This window comes from Capra hircus, chromosome 10 (genome assembly GCF_001704415.2).
Source record: "Capra hircus breed San Clemente chromosome 10, ASM170441v1, whole genome shotgun sequence".
Classification (NCBI taxonomy): Eukaryota; Metazoa; Chordata; class Mammalia; order Artiodactyla; family Bovidae; genus Capra; species Capra hircus.
This window is the reverse complement of record NC_030817.1, coordinates 41,054,693-41,072,713: the sequence shown is the minus strand read 5'-3', so window position 1 is coordinate 41,072,713 and position 18,021 is coordinate 41,054,693. Positions and strand designations below refer to the sequence as shown.

The 18,021-nt window shown below is 39.9% G+C and overlaps 1 protein-coding gene across 1 annotated transcript in view; it reads right to left on the bottom strand.

Moving 5' to 3' along the window:
• SLC12A1 (solute carrier family 12 member 1) overlaps positions 3,746-18,021 on the bottom strand; it is an 89,546-nt gene continuing 75,270 nt past the window's right edge. The window contains 6 exon segments of the mRNA XM_018054169.1: positions 3,746-5,054; positions 6,252-6,319; positions 7,895-8,030; positions 14,279-14,365; positions 16,507-16,618; positions 16,854-16,985. Of these exon segments, the coding sequence (XP_017909658.1) occupies positions 4,919-5,054; positions 6,252-6,319; positions 7,895-8,030; positions 14,279-14,365; positions 16,507-16,618; positions 16,854-16,985 (671 nt within the window). The 3' untranslated portion in view covers positions 3,746-4,918.

Below are 18,021 nucleotides of genomic sequence, written 5' to 3'. Positions count from 1 at the left end.
ACTTCACTTTCACTTTTTACTTTCATGCATTGGAGAAGGAAATGGCAACCTACTCCAGTGTTCTTGCCTGGAGAATCCCAGGGACGGCTGAACCTGGTGGGCTGCCGTCTATGGGGTCACACAGAGTCGGACACGACTGAAGCTACTTAGCAGCAGCAGGGCCCTAAAATAGTGTGTTTAGAATGGTGTGGTAGATAAGATGAAGGAACATATTGTACGTTCTTTTTGAAAACATTTTTTTCCTGCATTAAAAAAGGGAGACCGAGGTGGTGGTTTGCACCATCAGAAATCCTAACGAGGTAAGAATGACCAGCACACCTTCCCTGAGTGAGTGAAAGTCACTCAGTTGTGTCCAGCTCTTTGTGAAACCATAGACTGTAGCCCTCCAGTCTCCTCTGTCCATGGGATTCTCCAAGCAATAATACTGGAGTGATTTGCCATGCCCTTCTCCAGGGGATCTTTCCAACCCAGGGACTGTACCCAGATCTCCTGCATTGCAGGCAGATTCTATATCGTCTGAGCCACCAGGGATGCCCACACCTTCCTTGGAGAGATTTTACCTGTAGATCAGAGCTAGCACACTCTGGGGCAGCTGCTGGCCCCAGGGGAATGCCTGGGTCAGTTGCTTGGGCCTGAGCCCTCTTGGTTTGACCTCTTGGCTCTTACTGCAACTCATGGAGATGCCCTGATCTGTCAGGAGCTGGGACATCTGAGTCACACCCAAAGAGGAATTTCTCCTGTTCTCCACTTGGGAATCCAGACAGATTTCATCCTTATGTCAGTGTGTCCCCAGCATCTCTGCAGAAGAAAATGGAAATATCTAGGTAGACTGGCTCCAGGTGAACTGTGGGAGGCAGCAAGGAACCTGTAGATGCTCAGTCTGACAATAAGCAGATGTGCTGGTCTTCTGTGATGGACACAGTGACCTCCACCTCACCACCTGGTTATTGTTACACTCCTCCTATTTAACTTCAGCTAAGGGTCTCATTGCTAGCAGCTTGCAGTGCCAGTTTAGCAGCCCAGCATCCTAACAACAGCGAGACCCAAGGACAGGATTACCCATCTGAGTTTTCTTCTCTGTGTTACGAGAAGTTGTGTACTGAGGCCTGATTTTGTCTCTGGCTCAGCCTCTATGACTGGCGCATATCATTCTGGTGCCTTTCAAGGACACCTATGAGATTCTCTCTTGCAACACCCATGTCTGCTGTGAGTGCGCACTGGATATACCTTGTGGCTTCTCCCAAGAGCCCTTCTTGGTATTCATCCCAGTGCTGCACTTCTCTCTCCTACCTTCAGCTTCTTACCTCTTCACATGCAAACTGCAGGGAGGGGTTAGTGGAATCCTCCCAGGGTCTCTTGCAATTATTTCCTGTGACCCTGAGTTTTTCTCAGGAGCATTGGTTGCACACTGACCTTTTCTGGCTTCCATTGATCTCATCTCATATAAACTCAAGCTTGATTGTGTTTCTAAAAATGTATAATGTACATGGCTTCCTTTCTTGGTTTCCTGCTATGATGCAGAACTTTCCTATGTGTGTGTATCTTTGGTCATTTCAGAGAGGATCTGCTAGCCGATGGAGAAAGAGAAATAGACACCTTTGCTCTAGTTTTGTGTTTTGTTTTGTTGGGTTTAACAGAAATCTGGTCACTTTGCATTTAGACTGCAGGATATACTGGGTTGGCCAAAAAGATCATTTGAGGTTTTCCATATTATGGAAAAACCCGAACAAACTTTTTGCCCCACCCAAATACAAAGAGAAATACCATGCAAATTAGTGATTGAATATTTGGAGCTGAGACTTAGGGAAGCTCTGAGTTAGAGATATACATTTAGAGGTCTTCCTTGTTGGTTCAGTGCTTAAGAGTTTGTCTTCCAATGTAGGAGGTGTGGATTCTATCCCTGGTCAGGGAGCTAATATCCCCACCTCATAGCCAAAAAACCCAAAACATGAAACAGAAGCAATATTGTAACAAATTCAATAAAGACTTTAAAAGTGGTCCATATAAAAAATCTTTTTTAGAAAAGAAATATAAATTTGGAGGCATCAGTCCATAGTAGGAGTCACGTCACAGTAATAAGGCAGTCTGCCTAAAGCAGTAGTTCCAAAATCTCGTGGATCATCAAAATATACAGATTCCTTGGTCCCTGTCCTATAGATTCTAATTTAGTGGGCTTATGATTGCCCTCAGGAATCTATAATCTTTTTAAAATCCTTCCATTAAAAGAGTTCTAAAATTGAGTATTAAGGGAAGACATTGTAAGACAATGCTCCTAGTATGTTCCTCCTTAATAAGAAAGTTTAATATCTATGGGTACCTGGCTGTGTTGTAGGATGGCAGCAGGGTCATCAACTGAAAAAGTGGCGAAGATTTTGAAAAGGCGTTGTGAGGAAAGTGTAGGGAAGCTGATGAGACGCATGCACAAAATGAGGGGACAGAGGAAGTTGGACATCAATGAACATGAATGTGTACCTTCTCCTTCTTGCTCAGAAGCCCGGTTGTGAACTTAGAGACTGTAGGAGGTTGGGCAGATAGAGTTGGATAAATCAAAGGTCAAGGACAGGACACTGAGGGCTACAGAAACCCGCTGGCAGCTGACCATACTCCCATCTTTTCAATTTTCTGCTGCCCTAACCTGTTTCCCTGCTCTTGACTTCAGAATCACCCATCCCTTTTTCTCTCAGTCCATGTACTCCTCCTTGGTTAATTTCTCCTTCGTTATCCCTTCAATCACCATCTTATCAATACCCTTCAAAAAATTAAATAACTAATTTAAGGTAATAAAACTAATAAATGGTTAGACTGAGATTTGAACTTAGGCCAATCTGAGTGTTGTTTTTTTTTTTAATCACTACTTTATTTGACCCCTGCAGTCGGCATGGTGATGCCCCACCCAGACCCTGTTTAATAAAGGCCTTATTGCCTCAGCATCTGGGAGTACTGTCAGCAGACAGACTTCAACTGTTCAGCCCTTTGGGATGGCTCAGCTGCAGAGACTTGTCACGTCCAGGTTCCTACCCCTTCCTAGGCCACCCACCTTCAGTGACTGATGTATGTGACTGATGTATGTGGGAGTATAAAGGTCTGGCCCTCTCAGACCTCCTTGGGACTACTCTGAATGAACCTTCTGTCTCCAGAGCTCCCTGTGGGGTCACTGAGGCTGTCCTTGGGACTGCATTTCAGCTCACCTTTCCCTAACCCTTCCTGCTTTCTCCTCCTCCTTCCAACGGGACTCCTTAATAAACAAGCTCCACGCTAAACTTTTTGTTTCTTAGGGGACCTAACATGCAACAGCTTCTCCAAGAAACTAGAGCCAGAATTTCCTGTTATAGGAGTCACATGACTTCTCACTGTTTCCAGAGACCCTCTCAAGTGTTTCTGAGAAGTGTCAGGCCCCAGATGAAAAGCTGGGTGCTCCTTGTCCTGGTCACCAGGATAGCATCTAACCATCTGAATTTCAGGTACAGAGGACTCAAGAGAGAGGGTTAACCCAGGCCTGAGTTAAGTCCAATGGTGTCAGTTTCGGAATACAGATATCCTGCTTCTTAGGCTTTGCCGTTTCCCTTTTCCCTCCCTAGTCATCCTTCTGAGGCCAGAGTCTGGCTTGAAATCCTAATCTTGAACCCTAGCTTTAAACAACCTGCAAATGAGCGAGGCAACTGATTGAAATTTTCAGGCTCACATCTGATAACACCATTGCAGTGTGATTTTAGTGACTGAAAGGAAAAAACAAGACCAGAGCAAACAAATTTGAGTGCTTTTATTTCAGGTTGACTTTTTCTCCCTCATATTTTTTATCAGTTATAATAAACAGCCACAATATGTCAGGGAAAAATAATCAACACATCCATCAGAAAAAAATTTTGGTAGTTTTTAATGTGATTAAGTATTGTATGAATACTAACAAATAAAAAAAATCAATACTTATATATTCCAAATTTGCAAATTTTTCTACATCAAATTTTAATTATCTTTTAATTCTCTATAATCATTATATAAAGTAACTAAAAATATGATTCAGGATATATTTCTTTACAGCAGTTTGAAAATGTGTGATATTTGATTTCCAATTAGACATCTATGAAGACTTCATCTATGCTAACCACTTAATTAGAAAAAAATATTCAAAGTAATAAAATGTCTAAGTATTTAGTGGGGAAAGCAATTAAAATTTATACATTAAGAACAGAATATATTGCATATTTAATCAGAATATATTTTGCTTCCTCTTTCAGCTAATATATTTGTCAGTCAGCCCCAAATTGAAGCTGTATGTTATCAGCAATTGCTCAGATCACTCTCAGTATATAATCTGTTATATTAAATAACCTTACTTAGGTAAGTGTTTTAAACATTGTGGAGACTCAGGTTACCTCTTAAAGTTTTTAGTTATTGATTTTCAAATCTTCTTTGTGAGTGTAAGCTTCTCAGAAGACCAAGTATAATCATGTTTCCTGCCCAGTTGGTCTTTTCCTTTGATAACCACCCATGGTTACTATACCAGCCTGTCAATAAGCATTTAATGAGAAACTGCTGTGGGGCTGAGGCCACTACCAGGCCCTAGAAGCAAACAAAAGATTAGGTGTGCCTGGAAAAGCTTACAATAAGTTGAGTTTTCATGGGCATAATAAGCCAGCATATGTTTGCTTAATTTTCATGTTTTTAAATAGCATTGACAAGATGTTTTTCTAAGGGTAGCATTGGCTTTGACACTCCCTTAAACTGATTTTAAAAATAGTTCCCATTAAGTAATAATTTAAAAATGGCAAAATTTACTTGGAACCCTATAGGATAGTCTTCTAGGTTTGAATATCCACGGATCACATTTATAACATAAAGTACTGGAACTTGTTTCCTAATTATTCATACATTAAATTAAAACGTGTTCTAATCCTTTATCCTTAAGGATAAAGATCTTTTAAGAGTAAAATGTCAGGACATTTTTGTGATTTCCTCTAACTAGTAAGACAGGAGGGAGGTTCTTTGTGAGGATTTCCAACCAAGCCATGTACAACCAATCTGATATAGATCCTTTCCTTGCCACTGGAAGGCTCCTGACAGCATGGAAGAAAAATAAAGAACAAACATGACAATTAGTACCAACAGTAACATCATTAGCTATCTGCGCTTTATAATAACAAGTAGCCTAAACTGTATATATGCCTCCCCCACAAAATGAAAGCGCTGAAATTATTTTGAATATAGATGTTAAATTGAGATGTTTCTCAGATAATACAAATATTTACAAACCAGAAAAATAGACTTGGACATTGTAATAGAATAGAAAGTGTGAAAGTGAAAGTGTTAGTGGCTCATCATGACCGACTCTTTGCCACCCTGTGGACACTGGAGTGGGCTTCCATTCCCTTCTCCAGGGATCTTCCCAACCCAGGGATCAAACCTGCATATCTTGCATTGCAGGCAGATTCTTTACCATCTGAGCCACCAGGGAAGCCCATTAGAATAGAGGCAAAGCATAAATAGATTTTCACTCTTTAAATAGAAAATGTGATCAACCAATACGTCTCCCCATTTTTTCTGGGGGGGAAATGATTTTTCCTAATAGTTTAAAGCTCTTATTATATTTGAGAGGAATAGCTATTTGGGCTCTATCACCCATCGCAGGACACCAGTCTATCTCTTAGATGAATAGTCTTCCAATGTAGACCTTGCTTGAAGACATACTTACCCTTGTACCTAGGAGTTAGATCATGAGATATAAATGTGGAACTGCTGGGTTTCATGTTTAGCAATGAATCTTTAGATAAGCATTCATATTTCCAGCAGGTATGTCCCTAATATTTGTGGGGTGGAGGACAAAGAGTGGAAATGGAAAAGCGCACCCTTTTTTCTCCTGCCCTGGCCTCTTCCCACATGGTAAGGAGCCTTGAGAACATGCCATGGACTCCACACCTCAGGAGCAGCTATCCAGGGAAGGGGCCTGTGAACCTTGGCCAACTTGGGGCTTAACTGGCAGGGAATTCCAGGGTCAGGTTCCTAGAGTGAGGTCTAGACAGGGAATGAGGGTTCTAGGTGCCGTGTGTCCTGGCCCTTTGGGTGGGGCATGTCTGGAGTGAAGTCCATATGGAGCCCTCTAAAGCCCGTGGGCCCCATTGTCTTAGGGTGGTGTTTATTTTCCCACATGTTCCAAATTTAACTTTCCGCCTGAATTGTTCTGAGCTTTTGTATTGACTAACTCATGTACCTGAGATTTCTCTGTAACAGTTTTAAATGTCTGCAATGATACTTACAGGACTATGAGATTAGCAGCTCTTGAGTGCTCCTGTAAGAGTTCATTCAGTCGAACTTGGCGGTAACTCTGTGGAAAACATTCAGATTTTGTTGAGGGCAGTTTCCCAGAATTATGAATGAGAATTTATCTTTTTTCCTCTAATTATAGACAAGTAGGAAAGCCTCATTTAAAAAAAAAAAAAAACAAAACCTTTTCGTTCAGGTTTGGAAACTTACAGTGTTTTAGAAACTGATGGAAAATATTAGAAATATAAAGAATAAGACCATTGTGCTATGTTGTTAAGTTGCTAAGTCATGTCCAACTCTTTGTGACCCCATGGACTGCAGCATGCCAGGCTCCTCTGTTCATGTAATTTCCCAGGCAAGAATTCTGGAGTGGGTTGCCATTTCCTTCTCCAAGGGATCTTCCCGACCTAGGGATTGAACCCATGTCTCCTGCTTTGGCAGGTGGATTCTTTGTCACTGAGCCACCTGGGAAGCCCCACTGAGGTATAGTGGCTTATTAAATTCTGGAAGAAAAAAACAAGCAAGCAACATGGATAACAGTAAAAAGATGAGAATGGCCAGTGCTGGGGAACAGGTTTGCTGTGGAAGAAACCTAACCTAATCTTGAAACTAATTTGGTATTCTAAGAACATAGATTATACCCTAGTCTAATCTTTCTTTAAACTCTTTGATTTTTACCAGCGCAGGAGACTGGTTTCAATGAAAGAGTCACCAAAAGACTCATTTGGAAAAATAACTACATTAACTATTTTGCAGTGATGAGACTAATATTTATTATTACATTTCATTGGTTCAGAAGCCAAGGCTTAGATAAGTGATCTGTTCAATTATATGAAAAGCTTTTGTTAGAACTGGGCACTTTGTTGTACAGAGTTTATGATTCTTAGCTCAGTATTTTTTCTACTAAATTTGAAAGGCTTTTAATATCTCCTGCTCTAATCTGTTCCACCTTCAGCTCCTAATATGGCTTAAATTTTGTAATTTAGAGCTTCTTGAGGTCCTTTTCTTTGAACGTCTAATCCAATTCAGATGTTAATCTTTCTGCCTTATTCTTATGTCTTTGCCCTCTTCATCATCCTCACTGTTGCAACTTCATTCAAGCCAGATGCAGGTAACTCCCATCTTATTGGGTTATCTAGAAAAGCTCACCATTTCACATCCATCCTACAAGATGTTCCAGATCCAATTTGCATACTCAGTGTTCCAGTTACAGATTTTCTCAGATCCCTATGTAAGTTTTTATAGCTAATTTTATCAGGTTAAAATTCTTTTTATTGTGTCAGACTGTGAGCAATCTATATTTACTTTGCATATGTATTGACTGAAATTATTTTAGTCTGATGGGTCTGTCCCCTTTACTATAAAATTAAATTGGAAAGAAGGCTTCACAATATGTATCAATAGCCTGTTTTCAACTTAAAAATCTTGATTTTATATTAAAAAATGAAAGCAGTTTTCTAAATCCTCACATTCGCTAATATGATTGAAAAAGGACTTGAAATAGCCAGAAACCCTAGATCATGAATAAATGAAATTCTATAATAGATACATTACTTCTTGATCTTTAAATCAACCACTGTTTTCTTTTTCAGCTAGTTAGATAGCAAAGTAAAGATTAAGGAAAAAATGTCCTTACCTTTTCCTTGACTGCTTCCAGTTCTGCATCTGTAATTTTCCACGGAGTTTCTCTCTTTAATTTCTCAGCAGTTGTTAAATCTTTACAGCTTTCATGGAGACGATATGGTTCAATCATTTCTTCAAAGACTTTCCAGCTGAAATTGGAATTATAAAAGAGGCCTCACAGTGGGAAACTAACTCATTATTTCACAGATACTCCAGGTGTGACTAGGTATGCTGGCTGCAGAATCAGAGCCGAATGTCATGAAAATCTTCTAAGACTTATCTTTGCAGGAGACTGTGAGTAAAACCATGGCTATCATAGTGCTTCCATACCCAAGGAAAGACCTTAAGGGGTATGAGGCCTTGATAGCCTACTAGGCATTATTAATAAATCCTCAATATAAACACACAAACACATAGATGGTAATTACTCTGCAATTACACGTTCTACATAGTATAGTCAAAGGCACAGTTTTAACGTAGACACTTTAGCCCATAAATGAGTTTCCATTTGCTTATTTTATAGGTTCAGATGTTCATGAATTAATGTAGGAGATGAACCAGCATCCCTGAGAGCTGGATAGGGTTGCCCTCCTCACCTTTAGCCCACATGGCAGCTCCCACCTTAATGCAGGAGGCTGTGGGTAGGTCGGAGAATAGTGAGTGAGTGAGTTTAATGGCTATAGAACAATCTGAATGTTTGCTGTAAATAATGCTGCCTTTGTCCTTCTGCTGTCTGATGTTGCTGTCTGAGATGTTCAAATGGCTATTGTTCAGGTGCACATTAGAGGAAAGAACAAAAATCAATAACATTTTAAAATCTGAGGCCATTTTAGGGCAATTAAGAAAAAATCATTGACTAGAAAATTAGTAGCAGTATCTCAGAACTGTAGAACATTTTAAAAAGTGCTGAAAAATCTCATTCTTATCTATCATAAGAATCTCATAAGATTTATTTTTAAAATGATAGCACAAAACAAAACATAATTTATAGGAGCAGTTGTCTTCCATATGCTACTATAAGATGATGTCAAATATAAATAGTTTTCTTTGGTTTTATATATCGTGGCTTTCTTAAAACTTAATAACTTTGGAATGAATGATAACTAGAATTAATGTGCTTTTAGGTTAAGGAATTAAAGCATAAAGTAATGATTTCAGTTTCCCAGATGGTGCAAGTGGTAAAGAACCTGCCTGCCAATGCAGAGATGTAACAGACGTGGGTTCAATTCCCTGGGTAGGGAAGATCCCCTGGTGGAGAGCATGGCAACCCACTCCAATATTCTAGCCTGGAGAATCCCATGGACGGAGGAGCCTGGAGGGCTACAGTCCACAGGGTCAGAAAGAGTCAGACATGACTAAAGTGACTTAGCGCAAAGATTTCAGTGGTCTCATCAGTTTTCCTGATTTAGGACTTGCAGATGAAAGTACAGAGATTACTAAGGAGTAGTTTGTTCCCACCAGTGTGCTGCTGTTAACAGATTGAAGAGATACTTAATGCAGTAGATTTCGGATGCTTTGACTTATTCAGCTGCTGCTGCTGCTGCTAAGTCGCTTCAGTCGTGTCTGACTCTGTGCGACCCCATAGACAGCAGCCCACCAGGCTCCTTCGTCCATGGGATTTTCCAGGCAAGAGTACTGGAGTGGGTTGCCATTTCCTTCTCCAGTGCATGAAAGTGAGAAGTGAAAGTGAAGTGGCTCAGTCATGCCCGACTCTTAGCGACCCCATGGACTGCAGCCCACCAGGCTCCTTCGTCCATGGGATTTTCCAGGCAAGAGTACTGGAGTGGGGTGCCATTGCCTTCTCCTGACTTATTCAGAATGGTAGACAATGAATAGGAAGGAATAAGACTGATATGCCCAATTATTCTTTCAACCATGTAATACTTTTATCTGCTATTCCTCCCAACAGTGCTGTGCTTTTAGAGACCTTGGTGGTCATCAGTGCAGAGGTGCTGGCCTAGGAGAGAAGAGCCTGGGTTCTTGCTCCAGTTCTTCCATTGTCCTCCTTGACCTGGATAACCTAGCCTGTAACAGGGGTAACAATGGCTGCTCAGAGCTGGTGTGAGACTGATGCGAGTGTTAGAATGATGATTTGGATGGCCGTGCTCTGAAAAGTATGCAGTGCCCTGTAAAAGCAAGACATTCATTTTACTCAACAACCATGGGACTGAGATTAGCAGTTGACGGTTTCTCTGTTTAAGCTTTACATACAATTATTTTGATCAGGGATAAGAGTTTTATTTGCATCTCGGTCCAGGTGCTTTTTGGAAAGACCACTTCAAAAATAGGTTTCCTATGAAATGGAAAGTGGAATAAAGATTGTTTGCTTGTCGCCCCAGGCATCCATACTATGTTTCTCCACTGTAGTTTGGATGGGAATGACTCTATCCTCAATATCAGCCAGTCAGCACAGTTCTATCCCTTTTGCCAGCCAGATTGGCTAAACTGGGCACATAAGCCAGGCAAGCTTGATCTAGCATTTCACTGACCACAATGAGTGGCTCATAGCTTGGTGGTCCAAAGGTCGTTTTAGATTTCTATTTTGATTCTCTATTAAATCTGGTCATTCTTATTGTTACAGTTGTTATTTAGTTGCTAAGTTGTATTCAACTGTTTTGCAACCCCATGAACTGTAGCCTGCCAGGCTCCTCTGTCCATAGGATTTCCCAGGTGAGAATACTGAAGTGGGTTGCCATTTCCTTCTCCAGGGTATCTTCCTGACCCAGGGATCAAACCTGAGTCTCTTACACCTCCTCCATTGGCAGGTGGATTCTTTACCGCTGAGAAACTAGGGAAGCCCATGATCATTCTTATTATATCTTAAAATTTATTCTAGAATAGTTTAAGTATTACATACTATTAAATATAAGTGAGAATTAATTCAATTAAAAAATTTTACTTATAGGTTTCCTGCCTTTCCCATCCTTGTTCCTCATAATAACAAGGTTAAACTGCATAAAAATTTCCCCTAAAATTCATATAAAATTTCTTCTTACACATTAATGTATTTGTCGTTTTTGTGATCACACTAGCATATTTCAGCTAAATTATCTAGTTAATTGCTTCCAGTTTCTCTTTGATTTCTGTTTAATCATTGCTGTCTTTTTTGCCTATGACTTTTAATTCAGTCTATACAATAAAAAAAGAAATTTAACCACAATAGCTTTTCAGTTTCCCTGGCCCAATTGTTTTCTCATTAGCTTAGCTTTTTACTCCTTTTCACCCTTACTCTACCATATTTATAGATAACGTTTCTATGATAGAATGTCTCCATCAAGATTTACTCATGTTTTGTGAGCAGTTGAAAGATCTATTAAGTGCAGTTGAAGGACATTTAACATTAGCCTCCAACATGGAAATCATTGACGGTGAACTATTGCTAACATTGTGTGAAAATGGGTGACCAAGGAAGAACAACAATTGGGAGATGGTTGTTAATGGTAGAGCAGGGCTGTCTAGCCATAAGGCCCCTGAAAGCTGAAGTTGAGCCAGCATTGTAAGCTTTGGGCCCTGGGCCTGGGGTTGCATCAGGCCACTGAAGAGTTCTGTTTCTCTTATTAAACCACTCAGGGAATTTGCCTTTTAAAAATTATCACAAAGATTCCAGGTGTGGTCAAGTGTGATAGTGTTAGTCACTCAAGTCACGTCCGATTCTTTGCAACCCCATCAACGGTACTTGCCAGGCTCCTCTGGCCATGGAATTCTCCAGGCAAGAACACTGGAGTGGGTATCCATTCCTTTCTCCAGGGGATCTCACCGACCCAGGGATGGAACCTGCGTCTCCTGCATTGCAGATGGATTCTCTACCATCTGAGTCACCAGGGCAGTGGCCATTTGTGAGAGTTACTGGATGACCATTCTCTGTTCTAAAACTTATCTTCAAATACCGGAAAAGGCATCGCCAGCATCAGACAGGTGGCTGTTCTATGAAGTAACATGGCATCGGTCACAGCAGAAGCTGAAGAGAGAAGGATGGCGCACCTTCTAGCACACCTCTTCTGGGCGGCCTTCTGTCTTCACGTCAGGGTACACTAACTACACTTATTCTGGCGAGAATGCTTTTGTTCCTACATCTTCCTCAGCACCTTGAAATATCACAGAGAAAATCTCCAGAACTGTGAAAATGAAATTTTTTTTTTTTCCTGAGAAAGGGAAATAGATCTCTTCATTGTAGGATGCAGAGCATATGGAAGCAACACCAAGTCAGAATGGTGTCTAAAGTCAAATTTAGATACCAGGACAAAAGTACAAATGCCTTGGTCCTCTGTTTCTTTTGACTGTGCATAGAGTTTTCTCCTTGAGAAGAGGAAACCATGGAACAAAGGTCAGGGGTACGAAGATGAAGAGCATTTAGGCTCTGATGGACACTCAAAGAAGGAAGAGGCATGGTTAGTGATACAGCAACATCCTCAGTGATAGAACAGAAAGGATGGGTATACAGGTGACCAAGGGCTGGGCAGAGACTAGTACAAAACAGAGGGAAGGATACCGAGGCTTGGGTAGAAAAAATCATATTGATGGGTAAAGAGGCAAAGGATATAGAAACAAATTGATCAGCAAGCGCAGACAGTCCTCAGCTGCTGCTAAGTCAAATAACAGCAAGAAGAATTCAGTTACAAGAAGCAGGTGACTGGTCTGTGGCCAGCACTGAGCCAGGGCTTATAGAGAATCCCAGTTCAGTAGGGGACACTGTGACTATGCTCCCGTTGTTGTTCGGTTGCTAAGCCACTTCCGATTCTTTGTGACCCCCATGGACTGCAGCACGTCAGGCTTCCCTGTCCTTCATCATCTCCAGAGTTTGCTCAGACTCATGTCCATTGAGTTGGTGATGCTGTCTAACCATCTCATCCTCTGTTGCCCCCTTCTCCTCCTCAACTATGCTTTAGACAACAGTAAACGGTCCCGTATTGGCAGAGAGCTGGCAGGCTGTGGTCTGGTGCTAAGTGGCACATACTGGGGAATCACTGTACCTGCTGTGTTATGGAAGAGAATGTGTTTCCTCCAATTAGAGCTGTAAGATGAGCCTGTTTGATCACATCACTGCAAGTGCCAAGGGGCAATGACTTAGGAATTAAAATTCTTCAAATGAAATATGCAAGGCTACCAGAGGTTACTGCATGACAACTTAGTTCATATAAAAATCTTAATTCCATTTACCGAGGAGAATGATAAATCTGTTCTTATTTTTTCTTAACTTTATAACTGTAGAAATATAGGAATGAAAGGTATTAGTGGTATTTATGATATAAGGAAATATTACATCATAATAATCCAGGTCAACCCTGTCAATTCTAGCTTTCTTATTGCAGTTAAGACATTTCGTAAAGCTGTTTTAACTGATGCATAGATTCCTTAGAGGAATCACGAATACCCTCAAATGACATGAGGTTCAAGATTGCCATTTGGTCAATAAGAATACATCTTAAATCCGGATAATTTTCAGTTAGTTACTAAGTTCATCTGGGATAACAATGAATCAGAAGAAAGACAGAGCAAGAAGGTTTGAGGAATGTAGAGTTGCAACTCATCAAGAACTATAGGAGGAAGGAGAAATGGTGGTCAACAGAAATGAGAAGAGGTCTAGGAGTCTAGCAAGGACCTATGCCATACTGAGACCTTTGTGTCTCCTCTTTCCACCCTGGGAGAACCCATGCCACACCAAATCAAATGTACTAAACTGCATACAGATGCAACGCTAAACATGATTTTGAACTGTAAACAATTGAAAATATTTTATGATTGTGAAATCATTGCTCTAAATATTTTAATTTATGATCTGTTGTAATTTCCAGACAATCTTCTTATACCTCTGGGAACTCCTGTGAAGATCTAACCTACAAATTGTTTTCAAATATCTTGGACTTCACAAATTTAAAAATTAATGAGGTTAAAATGATGCTGTTTTGAAGGCATTTAAACAATTATTTCAATTTTTTTTTTTTCATTTTAAAATTCTGGAACCAATACCTTTCCTTGCCAGGCTTCAGATAGTTTTAGAAATCCCCTTTGGGGGCTCTCATAGGCTTCCCATTCAGGATGCCCCACCAGTAACTTTAAATAATGTAAACTTACCCTGACTGCTCAGGTTAGAATTTTCTGCGCTTATGCTTCCTGCTACTGTTGCCACCATAGAAAGCATAATGTGAAAGGCAATTCTAAAATGCTAACTAAACGATGTTTCCGCAGTTCTTCTTCTCAAGCTCATCTTCACCTTAAAAACTTTTCCTTCCGTTAGAACCTGATAGCTCTGTGTCATGATTATTTAAAATCCCCCTTTATGACATCCTATCAGGAAGTCACAGCAGTAAACCCGTAACATTTTAACCTTCTAATAATCAACACAAAAGAGGAGAGAGTTTACCATGGATAAACAGCGGATCTTGTTAAATATTCATACCTTTCTTTGTTTGGCTTAACGTTGATGTCACCAATGACATGGATGTCTGCAAATTTTATCCTAAATTTGCTCAGAAGGGAAGCCATTCTGAAAATACAAGACAGAAATGCTTCATCATTGAATATATAACTATTTTCAATCAAAGAGTTTTGTGTTGAAGACATCAAGAGCAATCATGTCTTATTTCAGCTTAGCTTTTGGACAAAGCCTTTGGTTAGTATTTGATTTCCATTGTAGCACCTGATGAATATGGATAAATGTGGACCAAATTATTCCACCAAAGGCAAAGAGAAATTTCTGTAGGTGCAGTCACTGGAAACAGCAAACCCAGCTCTGCATTCATGTTTCAGGGAAAAGGCTGTGGCACTGTCCATTCTTCCATATCATTTGGGGAAAAGAGAACAAGTCTCAATACTTATTGATGATTGCTCATAATGTTTACAGAGTTACTGACAATCTACTGACAAACCAATAATTATTATTTATTATATCGTTGTTGATTAAAAGTCTTTCCCCCTAGCAATTGAACATTTTGATATAATTTCAAAGTTACAAAACATTATAAGGATAGTGCAAAGAAAGCTCAGATTCATCAGTTGTTTCTGTTTTGCCCCATTTGATTTGTCATTCTCTTTTTCTCTGTCTACCTCTCTCTATATCGTTTTTGCTCACTGGCTTTCTACATCCTACCTATTTGCCATTTTAAAGTAAGTTCCACATATCAGGCCCCTTTAACCTCTAAGTACTTCAGTGAATATTTCCTAAGAGCAAGGGCATTCTCTTTTATAAACAGAGTACAGTTTCTGAAATCAAGAAATTTAACATGGATGCCCTGCTACTATCTTATCCACCAACCATTTTCAAATTTCCTCACTTGTCTCCATAAGATACTGGAGGCTTTAAGAAAATATAAATTATTGTAGACCTCATGTTAGTTTCCATTTTACTATAATTTTCTTTAAGAGGAATTAGATATATATCATAACTTTCTAAGAAGGGGGAGACAATGTGAAAAAATGACTAAGAGCTGAAGAATTGATGCTTTTGAACTGTGGTGTTGGAGAAGACTCTTGAGAGTCCCCTGGACTGCAAGGAGATCCAACCAATCCATCCTAAAGGAGATCAGCCCTGGGTGTACTTTGGAAGGACTGTTGCTAAAGCTGAAACTCCAATACTTTGGCCACCTGATGTGAAGAGCTGACTCATTGGAAAAGACCCTGATACCGGGACAGATTAAAGGCAGGAGGAGAAGGGGACAACAGAGGATGAGATGGTTGGATGGCATCACTGACTTGATGGACACGAGTTTGAGCAAGCTTTGGGAGTTGGTGATGGACAGGGAAGCCTGGCACACTGTAGTCCACGGGGTCACAGAGTCGGACACGACTGAGCGACTGAACTGAACTGAAGAGCCAGTCATTATTTTGTGATTTCTGGAAGTAGCCATTCCAGGAAGGGCTAGGACGTAGGCATGCCATGAGGGACTATGGGCTGCCAAAAGTCGTTCTCCAGATTTCCTCCAGAGATTGTTGGATGCACCACACTCTTGGCATGCTTGTTGCTCTCGCAACTAGAGATCAACTCTCCATGACTAAATAAATAAGAAAGGAACAGACTTAGCACCATGGGGCTTGGCTTATTTATTTATTTTAATCAGAAGAGTTGCGAACAGTCACCCATTTTAACACTTTCAAACTACAAGTGAGAAACTGGGGGGACCCAGATGGGTAAAGCAACTGTTGCAAAGTCCTGCATCTTGTCAGTGGCAGAGCTGGGGCTTGGACCAGGTGCCATCTCTCTGTTCTCTTCTAAGTGTGCTAGGCTAGAAGGACTGCCTCGAATTAACAGGTTTGAATCTCCTAGAAGAAACTGGACAGAATTTGGACACAGATGCCTTCAAGCTCTTCCTTTCTTGGATGCATTTACTAGTCAGAACAAAATAAACATTATACAAGATAATGATGCTCTCACTGAAGACTTGAGATGGGCTTCCATGCCAAATGCTTGTTGAAAGCATTTGTGGAAGGGGATAAAAGGACTTGAAGACAATGATTAGAAAATTACGCAGATAATTTATTGACAGAAACCAAGCAAGCCTGAGGCCCAGCGTGGTGACTTTTTGTCTTCAAATTTATTGTGCCTCAAAGACACTTAAAGTTTTTTTTTAAATTAAAGCATTCAAGCAACAAACATCAAAAATGCTTCAACACAAGTGATAAATTACTTACGCAATTTTTTCTTCTTCAATGCGATTGATCTTCCCTCCAACATAGATTCTTAATTTACAGTCTTTCCATTTTTTTCTGAGAGTCAAGATATAGGGGATAAGGAGTGTTAACCCTGAAAAAAAGATTAAATTATGACGGAAAGGATGAGCATATCCAATTGAAAGGAAATGAATAGCTTTATATCAGTATTCATTCCCACACTCATAGCTCCTAAATAATTTAAATCTTTAGAGAACACGGAAATGTTATTCTTCAACTGATACCATTTTCATATACCTTCCCATGCAGTTTGTTAAATTTATCAACAAGAAATTCTGCTCTCTAGTGTATATTCTGGAATTTTTTACCTCCGTCATCAAACAACCACCAAACATCAATTGTGCCTTTTCCCTGCTTCTTTTTAAATTGGGTGCTGGCTTCCACCAGTTTCTGGTTGAACTCCCCAATGTGCATTGACTGGATTGTGTTAATGCCACTATCTGTAACAAAAGAGAAAGTAGTACATCCATTTGTCTTTTGAGGAAAGAAACAAAATAACGTGCCAATAAATCTATTCAGGAAAATAGAAGAAGGGTCATGACTTTGTGTTTTTTATACTTATGGGAAAATAGTGAGTCCTATTCTCCACAAAAGAAAAGATAAAGGTCAAATCCCACAATAATTTAGATCACCTTCCATAGTTCAGAAAAATTTGATATTGATCTTATGATTACAGTTTTTATTATAGAGTAGTGAATTTTTTCAGATCCTTAGTAATCTGTCTCAGTGCAGAATTATTATTTAGACATGTAGCAATGCTAAATTATCTTATACAAAACCCCAAATATCCTCATTTTCCTAAATTTCACATATAACTCAGGTTATAATATCAGATGTACTTAAAAGTATCAATAGAACATGTAGTTATTGGTTTTCTAGAGATAATCAAAAGAATCAGAGGTATTCCTTCGCTAGACAATATGTTTATTTGAGCACAATTTTGGTATGAATTCCAGAAATGTCTGGATTATAAAGGTTGCCAGGGACCTTGAGCATTTCATCTCTCCATGACCCTTTGGTCCTAACATGGGTCTGGCTTACTCTTCTGCTTTCTTTTCCTGGCATCTTGTGAGTCTAAGGTAAAGCCACTTGAGCTATTTGAATATCTGTGAATGAGATAAAAAAGCCAGGAAATACGGATTAAAATTACCTCTTCTTGAGTTACAGTTAAGGGTGTACATAAAGTACTTAAAAATATTTTAATGCTATTTCCACCCTAACATGGACACAGTGAAAGTGTACCAGGGAAGTAGGGCAGTGTTTGAGCAGAACCCTCATTCCTATTCGCCAGTAGGGGTTTCTTTGCTACACTCTATGTGTTATTTCTCATTTCCACATCTTTGAAAATTGTGACTTCATTGGTCTATTTCAAAGCGGTAGTGTCAGCATCGTGCTTAGAGCAGAGTGACAGCCTCGTTAGAGCTTCCTCTCTGATCTAAGACGGTCTCAGGATGCTTTGTTCCGTCTTTTGCTGTT